This window comes from Amyelois transitella, chromosome 31 (genome assembly GCF_032362555.1).
Source record: "Amyelois transitella isolate CPQ chromosome 31, ilAmyTran1.1, whole genome shotgun sequence".
In the NCBI taxonomy this organism is placed as follows: Eukaryota; Metazoa; Arthropoda; class Insecta; order Lepidoptera; family Pyralidae; genus Amyelois; species Amyelois transitella.
The window spans coordinates 1,563,301-1,579,983 of NC_083534.1; the positions used below are offsets into that span (position 1 = coordinate 1,563,301).

The window sequence follows — 16,683 nt, forward strand, 5'->3', positions numbered from 1 at the left end:
CGCAAGGGATATAGACGTGATTATATACGTATAAAATAAAAAATCTTATTGTGTGCTATGCGGGCTTTTCCACTGCATGTAACATAATTCTCGGCTGTTATCTGAAACATAATTACCTAAGACTCTAAAGTCAAAATAAAATTCATTTTTTCTATGCCATTCACGGATCGAGGGTACTTTAATTTTATTGAAATACCTACCTAAATAACATTCAATACCTATAACGACATTATATCCTTCATAATAATACTTAAATGCGAAAAGCTATTATTAAGCTTACGCACTGTACAAAATCAGAATAAAATGCATACATACAATAATCACATATTTATCCCTTACGGGGTAAACAGAGTCAACAGTCCTGAAAGGCCGCGTTTGGATGAGTACGGCATGTAGGGGGAGCGATGGTTCGGCTCGACCGCCACCAAAGGGAAGATCTTCCGTCAGGCTGGTGTGATGCTTGGGGAACCGCGCGACACACGATGTTGTGTCGGAGGTTGTATATATGCTCCAATCCGTGAAATCTTTAATTATATAAGTACAACGCGGAAGCAGGAGATCTTCACTTTCGTGGTGATAAAGCCGGGAACAGCCCCGTCCGCTACAACCTTTTCAAGCCATAAGACCAGTTAACATTTCGCTTATTTTCACTAAAATTTATTTAAGGTTTAATAAGTAAAGTGTAGTAGTGCCGTGTGGTTCCCGGTACCAATACAAAAAAGAATAGGACCTCTTTCCCGTGGATGTCGTAAAAGGCGACTAAGGGGTAGGCTTTCAAACTTGGGATTCTTTTTTTAGGCGATGGGCTAGCAACATGTCACTATTTGAATCTTAATTCTATCATTAAGCCAAATAGCTGAATGTGGCCATTCAATCCTTTCAAAACTGTTGGCTCTGTCTACCCCACAAGAGATAAAGACGTGACCATATGTATGTATGTATAAGTAAAGTAGGTCGTGTCTTTATGGTCGGGTCTTGATCACCTGTTCTGTCATAAGCTGTTTCCTTTACATTCCATCTTGGTACCTACGTGTGATGGGTCCTGATCATATCCACCCATCTATAAATTGGCCGGTAATATAATGTATGAAATGATGTGGCAAAGGAAAAACCTTTGACCGGCTGACCGCCTCAAGGATTTTCGTGCAGTGCGTAAGCGAGCCAATGTGGCTGATTGACGGTAGAGGTTATCTATAACGCCTTGCCTTTTGATACCATCCGATTCTCGGATATTGACCAACAAAACAAGTTAAATAAACCGAAAACCAGTTACCGCCGCGATGCGAAACGGTACGCGCGCATTTATAGAATTCTAATTTTGTAATAAGAAAAAAAAAATATGACTTTTTAATTATACCAAATTGTAGGCAGTGATATGGTTTTAATAGTTTTTTTTTAATTAGATATTTTATTTTTTTAGGTAAGTGATACTTTGTCTTTGTTACATTATAGATTTCGTGGTTAACCTTAGAGTAACAGGCTAACGACCATTAGGTACAAAAAAAAACCAGCTTTGTGTATTTAATAATTACACGTCATAATTGTTTTGTTTACAATTATTATGTGTCATGGACACTATAGTAGTGTTTTACTTCTTAATTACCTGTATGGATGAAAAACTTATATAATTAAAATTATTATTCATTCAAAATTTTATTTGCAATCCAATTTTGATGCTCACTGTTTCCACTAATTGGTACGATTATGATAAAAGGATGATATTCCCGGTGTAGTCAGAAGCGACTACGGGAATGAGCCCTTTCATCCTAGTCGGCAGCCATGATCTAAGTTATTAGGTTCCCCTGGGAAATAAGACTTGAAGCGCTTAATTTTAACCTGTCATACCCATTGGATCCATCGAAACTTAGTTTGGACATCAAAATGGTAGCTCATTGAAGGTTTATTGCTTGTTGGCTCCACAGTCTTGAGTTTGGTCGACTGGTAGAGAATGTTGTTAGTGCATTAAGTTCACTTTATATATCTACTTTATTCTTAGGTGACTAGAGTTAATTTTTTTTTAATCTTTAGCAACTTGGATAGTTCTGGTTCTTGCATACAAAAAGTGAACGGAAAATAATAAATACTTAAGTCATACTTAGGTACTCTTCAACCTTTCGGCGGATGTGCAATCCAATAACGAAAACCTCATAGTTTTAATTGTTTTGAGAGAATAGGTGTACAAATTTAGAAATAAACAAACAAATAAAAAGTACGAGTCGATTAGAGTATCGCCTTTTTGAAGTCGGTAATAAGTTTAAGTCGATTTAAGAAACTAACATCGGTGTGCAGGGTCGTATGACCGTTCTCAATCAAACCGCTTTTTGACACAGGCACATAGGTACTAATAACTCATAATCAAAAAATATTTGTAGTATTTTTTGTAATTCGGTCCATCCATCGGTCCATTAGTAGAGGACCGATTTTAATGATTTTTTGCCACCGAGCCAGATAAAATCTTATTTATTTTAAAGTATTAAATAATATTAAATATACTTAAGTTATGTTTTAGTTCGCCCTAAAGTTTTAGTTTATTGTTGATAAAATTTCTTCAAAAATTCAGAACTAGGTATAGGTAACATAACTTTTTTTTTAATACCACGGTAGCAAAGACCGGCACAGAAGTTAGTAAATTATATATAAAATAATCTTTGCAAGTGTCATGGCCACGTAATCTCCGTCATATTTTGCAACGTCCACATGATTTCAACACCGGGTTTTCCTCAAGTGAGCACACAGTAATTATTTTGCTTAAGACCTAACCAGTCTGGCGAGTTTGTCTGGAATGAAAAAAAAATGATGTATCTTTGAATCATAGACTAACTTTTTTTTTGTAAAAAAAATTGAAAAAAAATTGTCTGCTCTACCAGTGAGGCATTTCACTGCTCGAAGGCTATATTTGAATAGTCATTATGGTCCTGGATTGGATAAGTCAGGTTTTTACATAAGATACTCCCTCCTTCCGTATGACATCCGCAACCTTTGCAGAGAATTTAATTCAATTTAAAATCTTTCTTGCATATCATAAAGCACATAACTTGAATTACAGTTAAGCTTATATATATAGTCGCGTCTATATCCCTCGCGGGGTAGACAGAGCCAACTATCTTGAAGAGAATGTTGGCTAAGTTCGACTGTTTGGCTGAATGAGATTCAAATAGTGACAGGTTGCTAGCGTATCGCCTAAAAGAAGAATCCCAAGTTTAAGCATATTCCAGTCGCCTTTTATTTACATCAATTTCTTACATCCATGGGAAAAGATGGAGTGGTCCCATCCTTATTTCTATTTCGCGCCGGGAACCACACGAGATAACTTTTATACTAATCTTTGAAATGCGTCTTTTATAAGTAATAATCTTTGTATAAAAGAGTCATTTCCTCACGATGTTTTCCCTCACTGTTAAAGAGTGGTTAGCATTCGAAGTAATTTTTATTCACAAATGGAAATATATATATTCCAAGCTATATTCGTGAATATATATATATATATATATATATTAATTTTGTTTGTAAATATATATAATATTAGGTAATACGAAGTAATAAATATCGATATATAAGTAAGTATCCTGTTTGATAAATTTTTCCAGGATGCTCCTCTTCCTCATACCATTCCTGGCAGCTGCGGCTGGACAGAGCACTATCGAGCCGTCAGTCCTGATCGACGTGTTCGGCCCACCCCCCACAGAGCCCACGGTGACCACATCACCACAATTTGAAGACGTATGTATCACATTATATTATACTAGCGAAAATTCGGAAAAAATTAAACATAAAAACCTTCCTCTTGAATCACTCTACCTGTTACAAAAAACCGCATCAAAATCCGTTGCGTAATTTTTAAGATTTAAGCATACAGACAAACAGACGAAAATGGCGACTTTGTTTTATACTATGTAATGATATTAGTGCCGTGTGGTTCCCGGCACCAATAAAAAAAAAGAATAGGACCACTCCATCTCTTTCCCATGGATGTCGTAATAGGCGACTAAGGGATGGGCTTACAAACTTGGGATTTCTTTTTAGGCGATGGACTAGCAACCCGTCACTATTTGAATCTCAATTCTATCATTAAGCCAACCAAACAGCTGAACGTGGCCTATCAGTCTTTTCAAGACTATTGGCTCTGTCTACCCCGTAAGGGATAAAGACGTGATAATATATTATATATATATATATATATATATATATAATACATTACTTAGTATAAAACAAAGTACCTAGCTTTCTCTGTCCCTATGTCCCTTTGTATGCTTAAATCTTTAAAACTACGCACCGGATTTTGATGCGGTTTTTTCAATAGATAGAGTGATTCAAAAGGAAGGTTTATATGTATTATAACATCCATTAAATAGTGGAGAAATACTGTTATTTTTTTATCTATGATATGATTTATATATACTTATATGAATCCCAATTCTATCAGCAAGCCAAAAAGCTGAACGTGAACTATCAGTATTTTGCAAGACTGTTGGACATGTTTAAAAACATGCATGCAAGTTCTCCGAAGTAAAGTCCGCTCACTCAAGTAGGAGAGTAACGGATGTCGAACGCTGCCGAACGCGAAGGCCGATTGTACCTCTTTGTCGCTCGTTCCGCGCTCTCGCTTGCACTTCAAGCCTTACACGGAATGCCTCAGAGCGAGGTAACGCCGCACGAGTCATGTTTTTTCATGCGTGCAGCCGGCTCAATAGAATTATAAGACGTTGTCACGTAAAAAAAAACATGTCTATTCTCTGTTTTCAGATCACAGTGAAACCGACCGACAAAAACGAGTTTATCGATAAAAACGGTCAGAGTTGCAAGTGCGTGCCGTATTACCTGTGCAATACCGAGCTGGTGGGAATCGACGCCAACAACGCCACAGTCACGGGATGGGGAGAGCTAGACATTAGGTAAAGTTGCTTTGAACGAAAAACAAACCATCGGTTGTGTAAAATACGTGATATTTATACTACGTACAGTCACCGGCTCACTACCACACCAAGTACCAGTACACGTCTGTCTGCGATTGCCGCTCGCACGCAACTGTCAATGTCAACTTGACATTTATAATACCGACTTGTGTGTGTGAGACAGCCTATTGTATCCATTACTAGATACAAACACTGCAGGTTGTAAAGACGGCCTCTGTGGCGCACGCAACGGTAGTACGCTTGTGTGTGACACCGGAGGTCCTGGGTTCGAATCCCCGTCAGGGCATGATGAGAAAAGAGCTTTTTCTGATTGGCCTGGGTCTTGGATGTTTATCTATATAAGTATTTATTATAAAATATAGTATCGTTGAGTTAGTATCTCGTAACACAAGTCACGAACTTACTTCGAGGCTAACTCAATTTGTGTAATTTGTCTCGTATATATTTAAAAAAAAAAGTACCTATTCTTCTTCTTTCTCCGGGCTTCAGTCCCGGTTGCATCCTCACCACTCTGGAGAGGAGCCCGGGGTATGCCTTTGACCGTGGATCCTGGATCCTGACCTGAACCCATATTGGATCATGGTAAAAGCTGCACTTAAATGAATGGTGCCCTTAGTCGCCATTTACAACATCCATGAGAAACAGATGAAGTGGTCCTACTCTAGAGTGTGCTGAGAACCACTTGTCATAATGTCATGTAAATATTTACACCTATCACTTTACCTGCCCACAGATTTGGAGAGGATGAGTGCCAAGAGAGCGTGGAGCGATGCTGTACCAACCCCAAAGACCCTGAAGATGTGGTGGTCCCGAAGCCAGACCCCACCAGGCTGAGGGGGTGCGGATATAGGAACCCAAGGGGAGTCGATTTCACCATCAAAGGTGGGAGTGTGAGTATAACTTGCCTTGTTTGTTTATTTGTAATATGTTTATTGTTTGTTTGTCATATCTTTATTGCATAGTTTACACAGTAACAAGAAAATAGTAATCACTTGTAATGGCGGACTTATCCCATGAAGGGATCTCTTCCAGTCAACCGGCAAACAATAAAGGAACTAGATAATTCAGTAAAAAGTAGTGAAACCTATCCACTAAATATAAATGTACAAACTTATTAATAAATAAACATACATAAACTAAGATAAATCGTATTAATTAAAAATTAAAAAAACAACTGTGTTTTTAGCAACAATATCCTACTACTATTATAAAGGCGAAAGTTTGTATGGATGTATGGATGTTTGTTACTCTTTCACGCAAAAATTACTGAACCGATTACCATGAAATTTGGTATGTAGGTAGCTGAAGACCCAGAATAACACATAGGCTACTTTTTATCCCAGAGTTCCCGCGGGATTGATAGGGTTTCCATGCGGACGAAGTCGCGGGCGGCCTCTAGTATCTACATATATTGTTTGTTAGACGTACCGCTTTTCTGCACTGACGCTTTAGAACAACAAACAACAAAGGAATTAGATAAAATTAATTAAAGATATTTTCGTAATCCAGGGTGCTGAGGCGGAATTCGGCGAGTTTCCGTGGGTGGTGGCCCTGCTGGACAACCGTAACCTGTCTTACGCGGGCGTCGGAGTCATCGTCCACCCACAAGTGGTCATGACAGGGGCACATATAGCCAGCAGGTGAGTGCTTAGCATCGTAACTATCATTTTGATAAACAGATAGATAGATAGACTCTTTATTGCACCATAAGAAAAAGAAGAGTGCCGTGTGGTTCCCGACACCAATACAAAAAAGAATAGGACCACTCCATGTCTTTTCCATGGATGTCGTAAAAGGCGACTAAGGGATAGGCTTACAACCTTGAGATTCTTTTTTAGGCGATGGGCTAGCAACCTATCACTATTTGAATCTCAGTTCTATCATTAAGCCAAATAGCTGAACGTGGCCATTCAGTCTTTTCAAGACTGTTGGCTCTGTCACCCCGCAAGGGATATAGTCGTGACCGTATGTATGTATGTATGTACTAATTACTAACACTTGTACCTAGCTGTAGCTACTATCTCTTAACTTCATATGTTTCTTTGAGTTAGGTACCTGTTTAACTGGAAGAAATCCCTCATAGGGATAAGTCCGCCAGTGTGCATTGTTATATTTTTAAAGTCTTTTAATGTACCTACAATAAATTATTTACAAATAAACAAACAAACTTTACTAACTGAATCTATACCCAGATTTATTCATTTTATTGATGTCGTATGGTTCATGGAACTTAAGAATAGGACCACTCCATATCACTTAGGGTACGGCTAATAAATTCGGGTTTCTCTTTGTAGGTAATATGCTATTAACCTGACTGAACGGCCACGTTCAATAGCTCAACTTGCCTTTATCCGCTTTTTAGCCTCGCCAGTCCGAACTCAGCGCTAGCTACAAAAGAATCCAGGTTTTACGAAAATCCCACGGGATTTGTACTGTTTGTACTTGTACCGGGAACACACGGCAAATTAGTACAGTAGAACTCCAATTATCCGAATAAATGGGGACCGGGACCCATTCGGATAATCAAATATTCGGAATTCGGATAATCGGATTTTTTAAAAAAAATTGCCATTGGAGAGAATAAAAGCTACGTTTTGATATTGCACTATTTTTTTATTGAATTAAATGAAAGAAACATGAAATTTTCACATGTTTTAAATATAAATAAAATGTACTTACCTATGTACAAGTTTAGAAATAAAAATCATTATCTCCGTCAATGTAAGCTGTTTTGCGGTCTTCAACCGTTTTCGGATTGATTGATTTGATTCGGATAATCGGCGATTCGGATAGTCGGAGTTCGGATAATTGGAGTTTTACTGTAATTAGTACGTGGCCATTTTGATTTCGTTATCAACCTTACTTTCCTCAAGAGATATTCTCTTGGTAACAGGTTTCCCGACCCTGAGACGTTGAAGATCCGAGCTGGCGAGTGGGACACACAGACAAACAAAGAAAGACTGCCTTATCAAGAGAGAACTGTCCAAGAAATTTACATAAACAGTGGTAAGTTTCATCTATATCCTACTACTATTATAAAGGCGAAAGTTTGTATGGATGTTTGTTACTCTTTCACGCAAAAACTACTGAACCGATTACCATGAAATTTGGTATGTAGGTAGCTGAAGACCCAGAATAACACATAGGCTACTTTTTATCCCGGAGTTCCCGCGGGATTGATAGGGTTTCCATGCGGACGAAGTCGCGGGCGGCCTCTAGTATACTAATATTATAAAGCTGAAGAGTTTGTTTTGTTTGAACGCGCTAATCTCAGGAACTACTGGTTCGAATTGAAAAATTCTTTTTGTGTTGAATAGACCATTTATCGAGGAAGGCTTTAGGCTCTATAACATCACGCTGCAACTTTTAGGAGCGAAGAAGTAATGGAAAATGTGAAAAAAGGGGAAAAATTATTCATCATTGAGGGCTTCAATGATGCCCAAATTGAACAATTCCACGCGGACAAAGTTGTGGGCACAGCTAGTATATACATATGTAGCGAAAACGATGATTCGGCTCGACCGCCACCAAAGGGAAAATCATCCGCCAGGCTGGTGTTATGCCTGGGGAACCGCGCGACACACGATGTTGTGTCGGAGGTTGTACTTATGCTCCAATCCGTGAAATCTTTATACATACATACACGTCACGTCACGTCACGTCTATATCCCTTGCGGGGCAGACAGAGCCAACAGTCTTGAAAAAAAAAAACTCAAATCTGAAAAAGTGAAATCTTTGTTTGCGCGATTCAGATTCTTCGCTGCTATTGGTCGAGCGGGTCTTCTTCTTTGCGACGATTGACAGTTGTCGTGTGATTGGCTGTTGTGACGTGTGGCGTAGAGAGAGATGTCGCCACACATACATATATGAAAGATAGATAGATAGACTCTTTATTGCACCATAAGAAAAAGTAAAAAAAACACAGGTAATGAGGTAAAAAGATGTGTATATCTAACTAGGTTTCGGATCCTCATGACCTACCCTTTACGTACAGAATGCATAACATACATACATATAGTCACGTCTATATCCCTTGCGGGGTACACAGAGCCGACAGGCTCGAAGACTTGAAAGGCCACTTACTGGTGGAATTCAGATTTATATAGTGACAAGTTGCTAGCCTATAACAGTAATATCAAGTTTTTTTAGCTTATCTCTTAGTCGCCTGTTACGACATCCATGGGGGAATATATAGAGTGTTTTTGTATTCTATTCTTTTTCATTGGTGCCGTGTGGTTCCCGGCACCAATGAAAAAGAATAGGACCACTCCATCTCTTTCCCATGGATGTCGTAAAAGGCGACTAAGGGATAGGCTTACAAAATTGGGATTCTTTTTTTAGGCGATGGGCTAGCAACCTGTCACTATTTGAATCTCCATTCTATCATAAATGGCTGAACGTGGCCATTCAGTCTTTTCAAGACTGTTGGCTCTGTCTACCCCGCAAGGGATATGGACTTAACCATATATATGTATGTATGTTGTTGTATTCTAAAGTGCTGGAAATTACACGGCTGAAATAAATGACTAATAGCAGGTATTTAAAAATATAACAATGCACACTGGCGGACTTATCCCTATGAGGGATTTCTTCCAGTCAACCAGGTAACTCAAAGAAACATACCAAGTTAAGGGGCAGTACGTGGCCATTTTGATTTTAAAGGTAGCTTGTATGAAGAGAGTTATGAATGTGGATGAAGCGAAGGAAGTATGCAGAGATCGTGGCATGTGGAAAGAGGTAGTCTCTGCCTACCCCTCCGGGAAAGAGGCGTGATTTTATGTATGTATGTATAGCAGGTTCTGTCATTATAAAATCACATGTTAAATCAGGTTTCCACTCCAAAAATCTGGTGAACAACATAGCGCTTCTACGCCTGGAGCGGCCTCTGGAGCTAGCTGAACACATCAACGTGGTGTGCATGCCGAGACAGGGCGAGAGCTTTGACGAGAGCAAGGGATGCGTCGCTAACGGGTGGGGGAAGAACCAATTCGGTGAGTCTTTTAAATTACGGTTACGGTTAAAGAAATTTATTCTCATAAAAGAATCTACAAAAAATTCACTTACAATGAGAACTTCAAATATTTACATTTAGTGGACGCGTACGAATTGTCGGTAGTTAAACAATAAAATATATTCACTCCGTGCTGGCTGCGCGCGGAACTACTTAGGATCTTCGATAGGTAGGTAGTTTTCAATGCGTGTGCGTGTAGTCATCATTAGAGTCTACCAACTAGGTGCTGTGTCATATGATTAACTAGCGACCCGCCCCGGCTTCGCACGGGTGCAAAATTGTAAATGTTACTAGAGGCCGCCCGCGATTTCGTCCGCATGGAAACCCTATCAATCCCGCGGGAACTCCGGGATAAAAAGTAGCCTATGTGTTATTCTGGGTCTTCAGCTACCTACATACCAAATTTCATGGTAATCGGTTCAGTAGTTTTTGCGTGAAAGAGTAACAAACATCCATACATCCATACAAACTTTCGCCTTTATAATAGTAGTAGGATTATATTTATTTATTTATGTACACAAAATTATATACAGAAGCATTTATTACAGTAATTCTAGTACAAAGGTGTTACTTATTTCAAAAGAAATCTCTTCCAGTAGACCCATGAGAGGAGAGATTAATTTTGGAGCGGTATGGCGTGTGCATAAATAACGTTTAACATATTTAACTAAACATACATGCTAATACTTACATAATTAAACATGGAACAATTAAATAAATGACAGTAATAAACTACATAAAGCTTTATTTTTATGTATATTATACATAAAAACCTTCCTCTTGAATCACTCTACCTGTTACAAAAAACCGCATCAAAATCCGTTGCGTAATTTTAAAGATTTAAGCATACAGACAAACAGACTAAAATAGCGACTTTGTTATCTATGAGTGTCAATGTCATTGTCATGAGAGATACTAGACTAACAGTTTGTAACGGACATACAATAAATGAGGTACTCATTTCAGAAGTCTCGACTCGACTCGGCAATAATCGATGGCGCGGAATAACGCAATCTGTCGGAATAAAAACTCATTTAAAAAGCCACCATATTACAAACGAGTATTTTAATATATTGCTACAATTTATTAGCTTATATGTATATAAAATTCTCGTGTCACAATGGTCGTTTCCATACTCGGCTCGACCGATTCTCATGAAACTTTTGTGAGAATATTGAGTAGGTCTGAGAATCGGCCAACATCTATTTTTCATACTCCTTAGTGGTAAGGGTTGTCTACTCTTAACATTGTAAATAGAAATTACTTCAAAATTATTTATATGGAAACACAATGTTTGCCGGGACACCTATTATATCTATGTATAAACTTCATCAATCATTTTACGAAAGTATGTAATTCTCCTTGACTTTCTTTTTTTTAACAATGCAAATTGAGTTCACATCAAGAAGATCCTACACTTTCTCATGAGCCTAATAATGTGTGTTGCCGTATTTTTTCTTGTGTATAAAATCAGTTTAGTTAAAAAAAAAAAAAATTTGAATCTGTATCTATTTTTGCTATTTTAACTGGAATACTGCGCCCAGGTCTCAAAGGTCGCTACGCCGTGATCCTGAAGAAAGTGGAGATCGACATGGTGCAGCATGAGAGATGCAATCAGCTGCTGAAGAAGACTCGCCTAGGGTCCAAGTTTAAGCTTCACAGCAGCTTCGTCTGTGCTGGAGGGGAGGAGGGGAAGGACACTTGCCAGGTAAATTACATAACATGCATCCATATATATACTCACGTCTATATCCCTTGCGTGGAAGACAGAGCCAAAAGTTTTCATAAGACTGATAGGCCACGTTCAGCTTTTTGGCTTGATGATAGAATTCAGATTCAAATTGCGACAGGTTGCTAGCCCATCGCCTAAAAGAATCCCAAGTTTATAAACCCACCTAAAAATATATAAAAAAAATACATAAACTGAACGTGACCTATCAGTCTAATCGAGACTGTTGGCTCTGTCTACGCCGCAAGGGGAAAAGACGTGATTATATGATATGTCTTCTGCCAGGGCGACGGTGGCGCCCCCCTAGCTTGTCCCATAGGCGGGGACCGCTACAAGCTGTCAGGATTGGTCTCGTGGGGCATCGGCTGCGGCGGTAAAGACGTGCCGGCCGTGTATGCCAACGTTCCCGCCTTCAGACAATGGGTGGACGACAAAATGGCCGACTGGGGGTACGACACGAGCGGATATAACTTGTGAGAATGATATATAAAAAAAAAAATATTTGTAATTTTCATCTTTTGATTTTATTGACTTTTCTTTTGTATTGGAAAGTCGTATTACTGACTGACTTATTTCTATTCTAAATTTGGATAATCGTAAGGTTGACGTTGTTGAGGAAAATGCTGCAGTTCAGTTTGTTACCGCGTCTTCTGCACTGACGCTTTGGAAGCGGCGGTAAACTTAGTTTTTAAGTTATATATTTGACGTCAACCACAATGATGTCTCATAATAATGAATAAAACTTTTGAATTTAATTAACTAGCGACCCGCCCGCGACTTTATCCGCATGGAAACCCTATCAATCTCGCGGGAACTCCGGGATAAAAAGTAGCCTATATGTTATTCTGGGTCTTCAGCTACCTACATACCAATTTTCATCGTAATCGGTTCCAGTAGTTTTTGCGTGAAAGAGTAACAAACATCCATACTGGCATCCTGACATACAAACTTTCGCATTTATAATATTAGTAGGATAGGATTATTCGAGTTTTTCTCTGGACATCCCCACGTAAGCGAAGACGCGCGAAAAAGTGGTGGAAATGTAAACAATTCTGAAGTGGGTGGGAAATAAAAATGAAATACCAAATATGAACAACAATAACTTCTTTTATTTACATATTATACTTAATAATAATTCAATAAAATACTTTAAACAAAAAATTAAACTAGAAAATAAACTTAAACCGTTTTGATAAAAATTTGGTCCCACAATGAAGTTTTCTTAGTTAGTGTCGTGTGGTTGCAGTGCAGTTTGTTCCGCCGCTTCTTCACCAGCGTATTGAAACGGCAGCAAATTACGTCGAGTATTTTACGAGTACTTACTTAATTAATTTATTTTAACAATCATATAGGGATACATTGTATCCTTTTTTTTAAATGAAGGTAGTTCCATATATTTCAGGGTTTAACTTTGACGGTTGGCAGCGCCGCCGGGCAATTAGCCTTTTCTAATATGGCGTGTATTTGTTTGAGGCGAGCCCGGGCCAACGTCAAGTTGGCATTGGTCGCTCGCATGCTCTCCTGATGAAGAAATATAAATAAAAAAAAATAATATATCTATACATATAATAAAATTGTAGAAAAGTGCTGTCTGTACATTGATAATAAAAATAAAAAAAATAGCAGGGCTTATTGTTATGCCAAAAATGTAATAAATTTTTTTTTTGTCTCTTTGTCTGTTCACGCTAATCTCAGAAACGGCTGATCCGAGTTGGATGCGGTTTTCACGAATATATTGTGGTATGCTTCAGTTATGCTTTAGTGTTTGTTTCATGTCAATCGGTTCATAAATAAAAAAGTTATGTCAAATTAAAGCATCATGTCGAACACCAAAATAACTATTCCACGCGGACGAAGTCGCGGGCACCGCTAGTTCTGAATACATATAATTTTTTATTTATTAAATCTGACTGACAGGTTTCAATTTCATAACTGAATTAGATATTTATTTGTTACAAGACTCAAACATGGATATTATATAATTTAAAACTAAAGCTAAAATTACTTATAAAAAGAAAGAAAAAAGATAAGTAGTTTTAGTTTTAAATTAATTAGTTTGTAAGTACATATCTTTTTTCTTTCTTTTTATAAGTAATTTTAGCTTTAGTTTTAAATTATATAATATCCGTGTTTGTCTTGTAACAAATAAATATCTAAAATATATATATGTATATATATATATTAACCGCCGCGTGTCGTGTGGTTCCCGGCATCAAAAGAATAAAAGAACATGACCACTCCATCTCTTTCCACTCAAGCTTAGATAACGTTACACAAATCGAAATATGGTCCTATATTATTGTGTGGTAGTATACATACATACATATGTATATAGTCACGTCTTCATTCCTTTAACATTCTATATAACATCACGCTGCAACTATAAGGAGCAAAGAAATAATGGAATATATGAAAACAACGGGGAAAATTATTCATCTTTGGGGGCTTCAATGATGCCCAAAATAACTATTCCACGCGGACGAAGTCGCGGGCACAGCTAGTAGTTAATATATTATAATAAATTTACCTGAACATTGAGCAAAGTCTTATCAGCGCTGGCGAGCTTCTCCACGGATATGTCCGTGGTGTGACGCACCAGGCCCTCGATGGTGGCTCTCAGGGACACATTGCATTCCCCTGTGATGTTGGATACATACATACAGACTACTTGCGGGGTAGACAGAGTCTACAGTCTTGTAAAGACTGATAGGCCACGTTCAGCTATTTGGCTTAATGATAGAACTGAGATATACATACATAGTTACATATAATCACGTCTATATCCCTTGCGGGGTAGACAGAGCCTACAGTCTTGTAAAGACTGATAGGCCACGTTCAGCTATTTGGCTTTAAGATAGGATTGAAATTCAAATAGTGACAAGTTGCTAGGCCATCGCCTTAAAAAGAATCCCATGGTTGTAAGCCTATCCCTTAGTCGCCTTTTACGACATCTATGGGAAAGAGATGGATTGGCCCTATTCTTTTTTGTATTTGTGTCAGGAACCACACGGCAAGCAAATATAATCACGTTTAATCCCTGGCGGGGTAGACAGAGCCGACAGACTTGAAAAGACGTCAATGTAATAACATAACATATAATCAGGTCTATATCCCTTGCGGGGTGGACAGAGCCGACAGTTTTAACCTTACCGATTCGACCACCGATACGCAATCTCTTTATAATATAACTAGCTGTGCCCGCGACTTCGTCCGCGTGGAATATTTATTTTGGGCATCATTGAAGCCCCTAAAGGATGAATAATTTTTCTTTTCACATTTTCCATTATTTCTTCGCTCCTAATAGTCGCAACGTGATGTTATATAGCCTAAAGCCTTCCTCGATAAATGGTCAATTCAACACAAAAATAATTTTTCAATTCGGACCAGTAGTTATTGAGATTAGCACGTTCATACAAACAAACTCTTCAGCTTTATAATATTAGTATAGATTACAATATGTATTTAATGAAAACTTACACAACTTTTGGTGCAAAAGGGACGTGTACACCAACTTGTTGGGACTTGTCGGTGCGGTCAACGAGTGGAGCGGCAGGTCTGGCCCGTTCTGTGGCAGAGTGATCTTGGACTCTGAAATATACACTGCGTATCATACGTTTGCCATGAGCATAAAATAATGTGCAGAGTGGTTACTGGCACCAATATAAAAAATGGGTAGGACCACTTCATACACTTATGGATGTTGTTAAAAGCGACTATGGGATGGACTTATGAATTTGGGATTCTTCCTTTAGACAATGGGTTAGCAATCTGTCCCTTTTGGTATATCAATTCTATTATAAGCCTAGAGCCTAGAGAGCCTATATCAGCTTCAAAAATAAAAGTGTACCGTGTGGTACCAATACCAAAAAAGAATAGGACCACTCCATCTCTTTCCCATGGATGTCGTAAAAGGCGACTATGGGATAGGCTTACAAACTTGGGATTCTTTTTTAGGCGATGGGCTAGCAACCTGTCACTATTTCAATCTCAATTCTATTATTAAGCCAAAAAGCTGAATGTGGCCATTCAGTCTTTTCAAGACTGTCTACCCCACAAGGGATATAGACGTGATTATATGTATCTATGTTTTATCAGCTTTAAATACTTGAATCTATCATGTGGATTATTTAAACTCTCAATTCTTACATTTTCATACAAAACAAATAACATATTCAGTAACTACCATCATCAGATTCTGGCGCCTCTCCAGCAACCACAAATACTTCTGCAGTGGGTTCCACTAAATCCTGAAAAATTTGGATTAAAAAAATCATTGAAAACGAAAATTTATTTTTATTTTGATGGGTGAATGTTGTACTCGTAGGTGTGGTGTAAACTGATGCTCTTAAGGTTAATAAATAAATATATACGGGACAGATTACACAGATTGAGTTAGCTTCGAAGTAAGTTCGAGACTTGTGTTACGAGATACTAACTCAATGATACTATGTTTTATAATAAATACTTATATAGATAAACATCCAAGACCCAGGCCAATCAAAGAAAGCAAAAAAAAAATTCGAACCCGGGACCTCAGGTGTCACAGATGAGCGCACTGTCATGCGCCACTGAAGCCGACAAAGACCAACTTAAGTGAAAACATCATGAGGAAACCGGCACATTCATGAAACTGGATATGTTACCATGATCAATTAAGGGTTTGGTTCCCCTGCCAAGGTTTCGGAGGTCAATGTAAGGTTTCGGAGGTTGTCGCTTCGTGTAAAAACCTGATTCACACAATTCCAGGATCTTGGTCAAAGGCGACCCCTCAAACGAAGCGAAAAAGTGACCGGGACTGGAGAAAGATGAGTGTTGAGGACGTGACAAATAGATGCAGTTATACACTTACAGGTGATCTCGCGATTTCTACCTCCGAATCAGATTCTGACGCCTCACCTTCCACTACATGTGCTGTTTTAGACATTTTAGTCAAGTGTTATAGTCATTGGATATAAAAAAAATAATTGAAAATACAAAACTAGTGTTTACAATGGAATTCCAGTTCTATTTTCATTTAATTTTTGACATTG

The 16,683-nt window shown here is 38.2% G+C and overlaps 2 protein-coding genes across 2 annotated transcripts; one reads left to right on the top strand and one right to left on the bottom strand.

The window, feature by feature from the left end:
- The first annotated feature begins 1,248 nt into the window (after positions 1-1,248).
- On the top strand, positions 1,249-12,723 carry LOC106137499 (phenoloxidase-activating factor 2). The gene is made up of 9 exons (XM_060953304.1): positions 1,249-1,420; positions 3,588-3,720; positions 4,744-4,892; positions 5,647-5,803; positions 6,423-6,553; positions 7,807-7,919; positions 9,743-9,904; positions 11,469-11,632; positions 11,939-12,723. Exons 2-9 carry the CDS (start codon positions 3,589-3,591, stop codon positions 12,128-12,130), a joined length of 1,200 nt encoding a protein of 399 aa, XP_060809287.1. The 5' UTR covers positions 1,249-1,420; position 3,588; the 3' UTR covers positions 12,131-12,723.
- A 19-nt stretch (positions 12,724-12,742) lies between these two features.
- On the bottom strand, positions 12,743-16,679 carry LOC106137506 (uncharacterized). The gene is made up of 5 exons (XM_013338348.2): positions 16,503-16,679; positions 15,837-15,900; positions 15,131-15,241; positions 14,181-14,290; positions 12,743-13,174 (listed from the first exon to the last, which is right to left on the bottom strand). Exons 1-5 carry the CDS (start codon positions 16,575-16,577, stop codon positions 13,052-13,054), a joined length of 483 nt encoding a protein of 160 aa, XP_013193802.1. The 5' UTR covers positions 16,578-16,679; the 3' UTR covers positions 12,743-13,051.
- Between the last annotated feature and the right edge of the window lie 4 nt (positions 16,680-16,683).

What these genes read in the sequence shown, in the direction of transcription:
- LOC106137499 (XM_060953304.1), top strand. Translation starts at nt 3,589, where the DNA reads ATGCTCCTCTTCCTCATACCATTCCTGGCAGCTGCGGCTGGACAGAGC. An exon ending in CATCACCACAATTTGAAGAC is followed by an intron (nt 3,721 to 4,743) that starts GTATGTATCACA and finishes CTCTGTTTTCAG; the next exon opens with ATCACAGTGAAACCGACCGA. An exon ending in TCACCATCAAAGGTGGGAGT is followed by an intron (nt 5,804 to 6,422) that starts GTGAGTATAACT and finishes TTCGTAATCCAG; the next exon opens with GGTGCTGAGGCGGAATTCGG.
- LOC106137506 (XM_013338348.2), bottom strand. Translation starts at nt 16,577, where the DNA reads ATGTCTAAAACAGCACATGTAGTGGAAGGTGAGGCGTCAGAATCTGAT. An exon ending in TAGAAATCGCGAGATCACCT is followed by an intron (nt 15,901 to 16,502) that starts GTAAGTGTATAA and finishes CAAATTTTTCAG; the next exon opens with GATTTAGTGGAACCCACTGC. An exon ending in CCTTTTGCACCAAAAGTTGT is followed by an intron (nt 14,291 to 15,130) that starts GTAAGTTTTCAT and finishes CCAACATCACAG; the next exon opens with GGGAATGCAATGTGTCCCTG.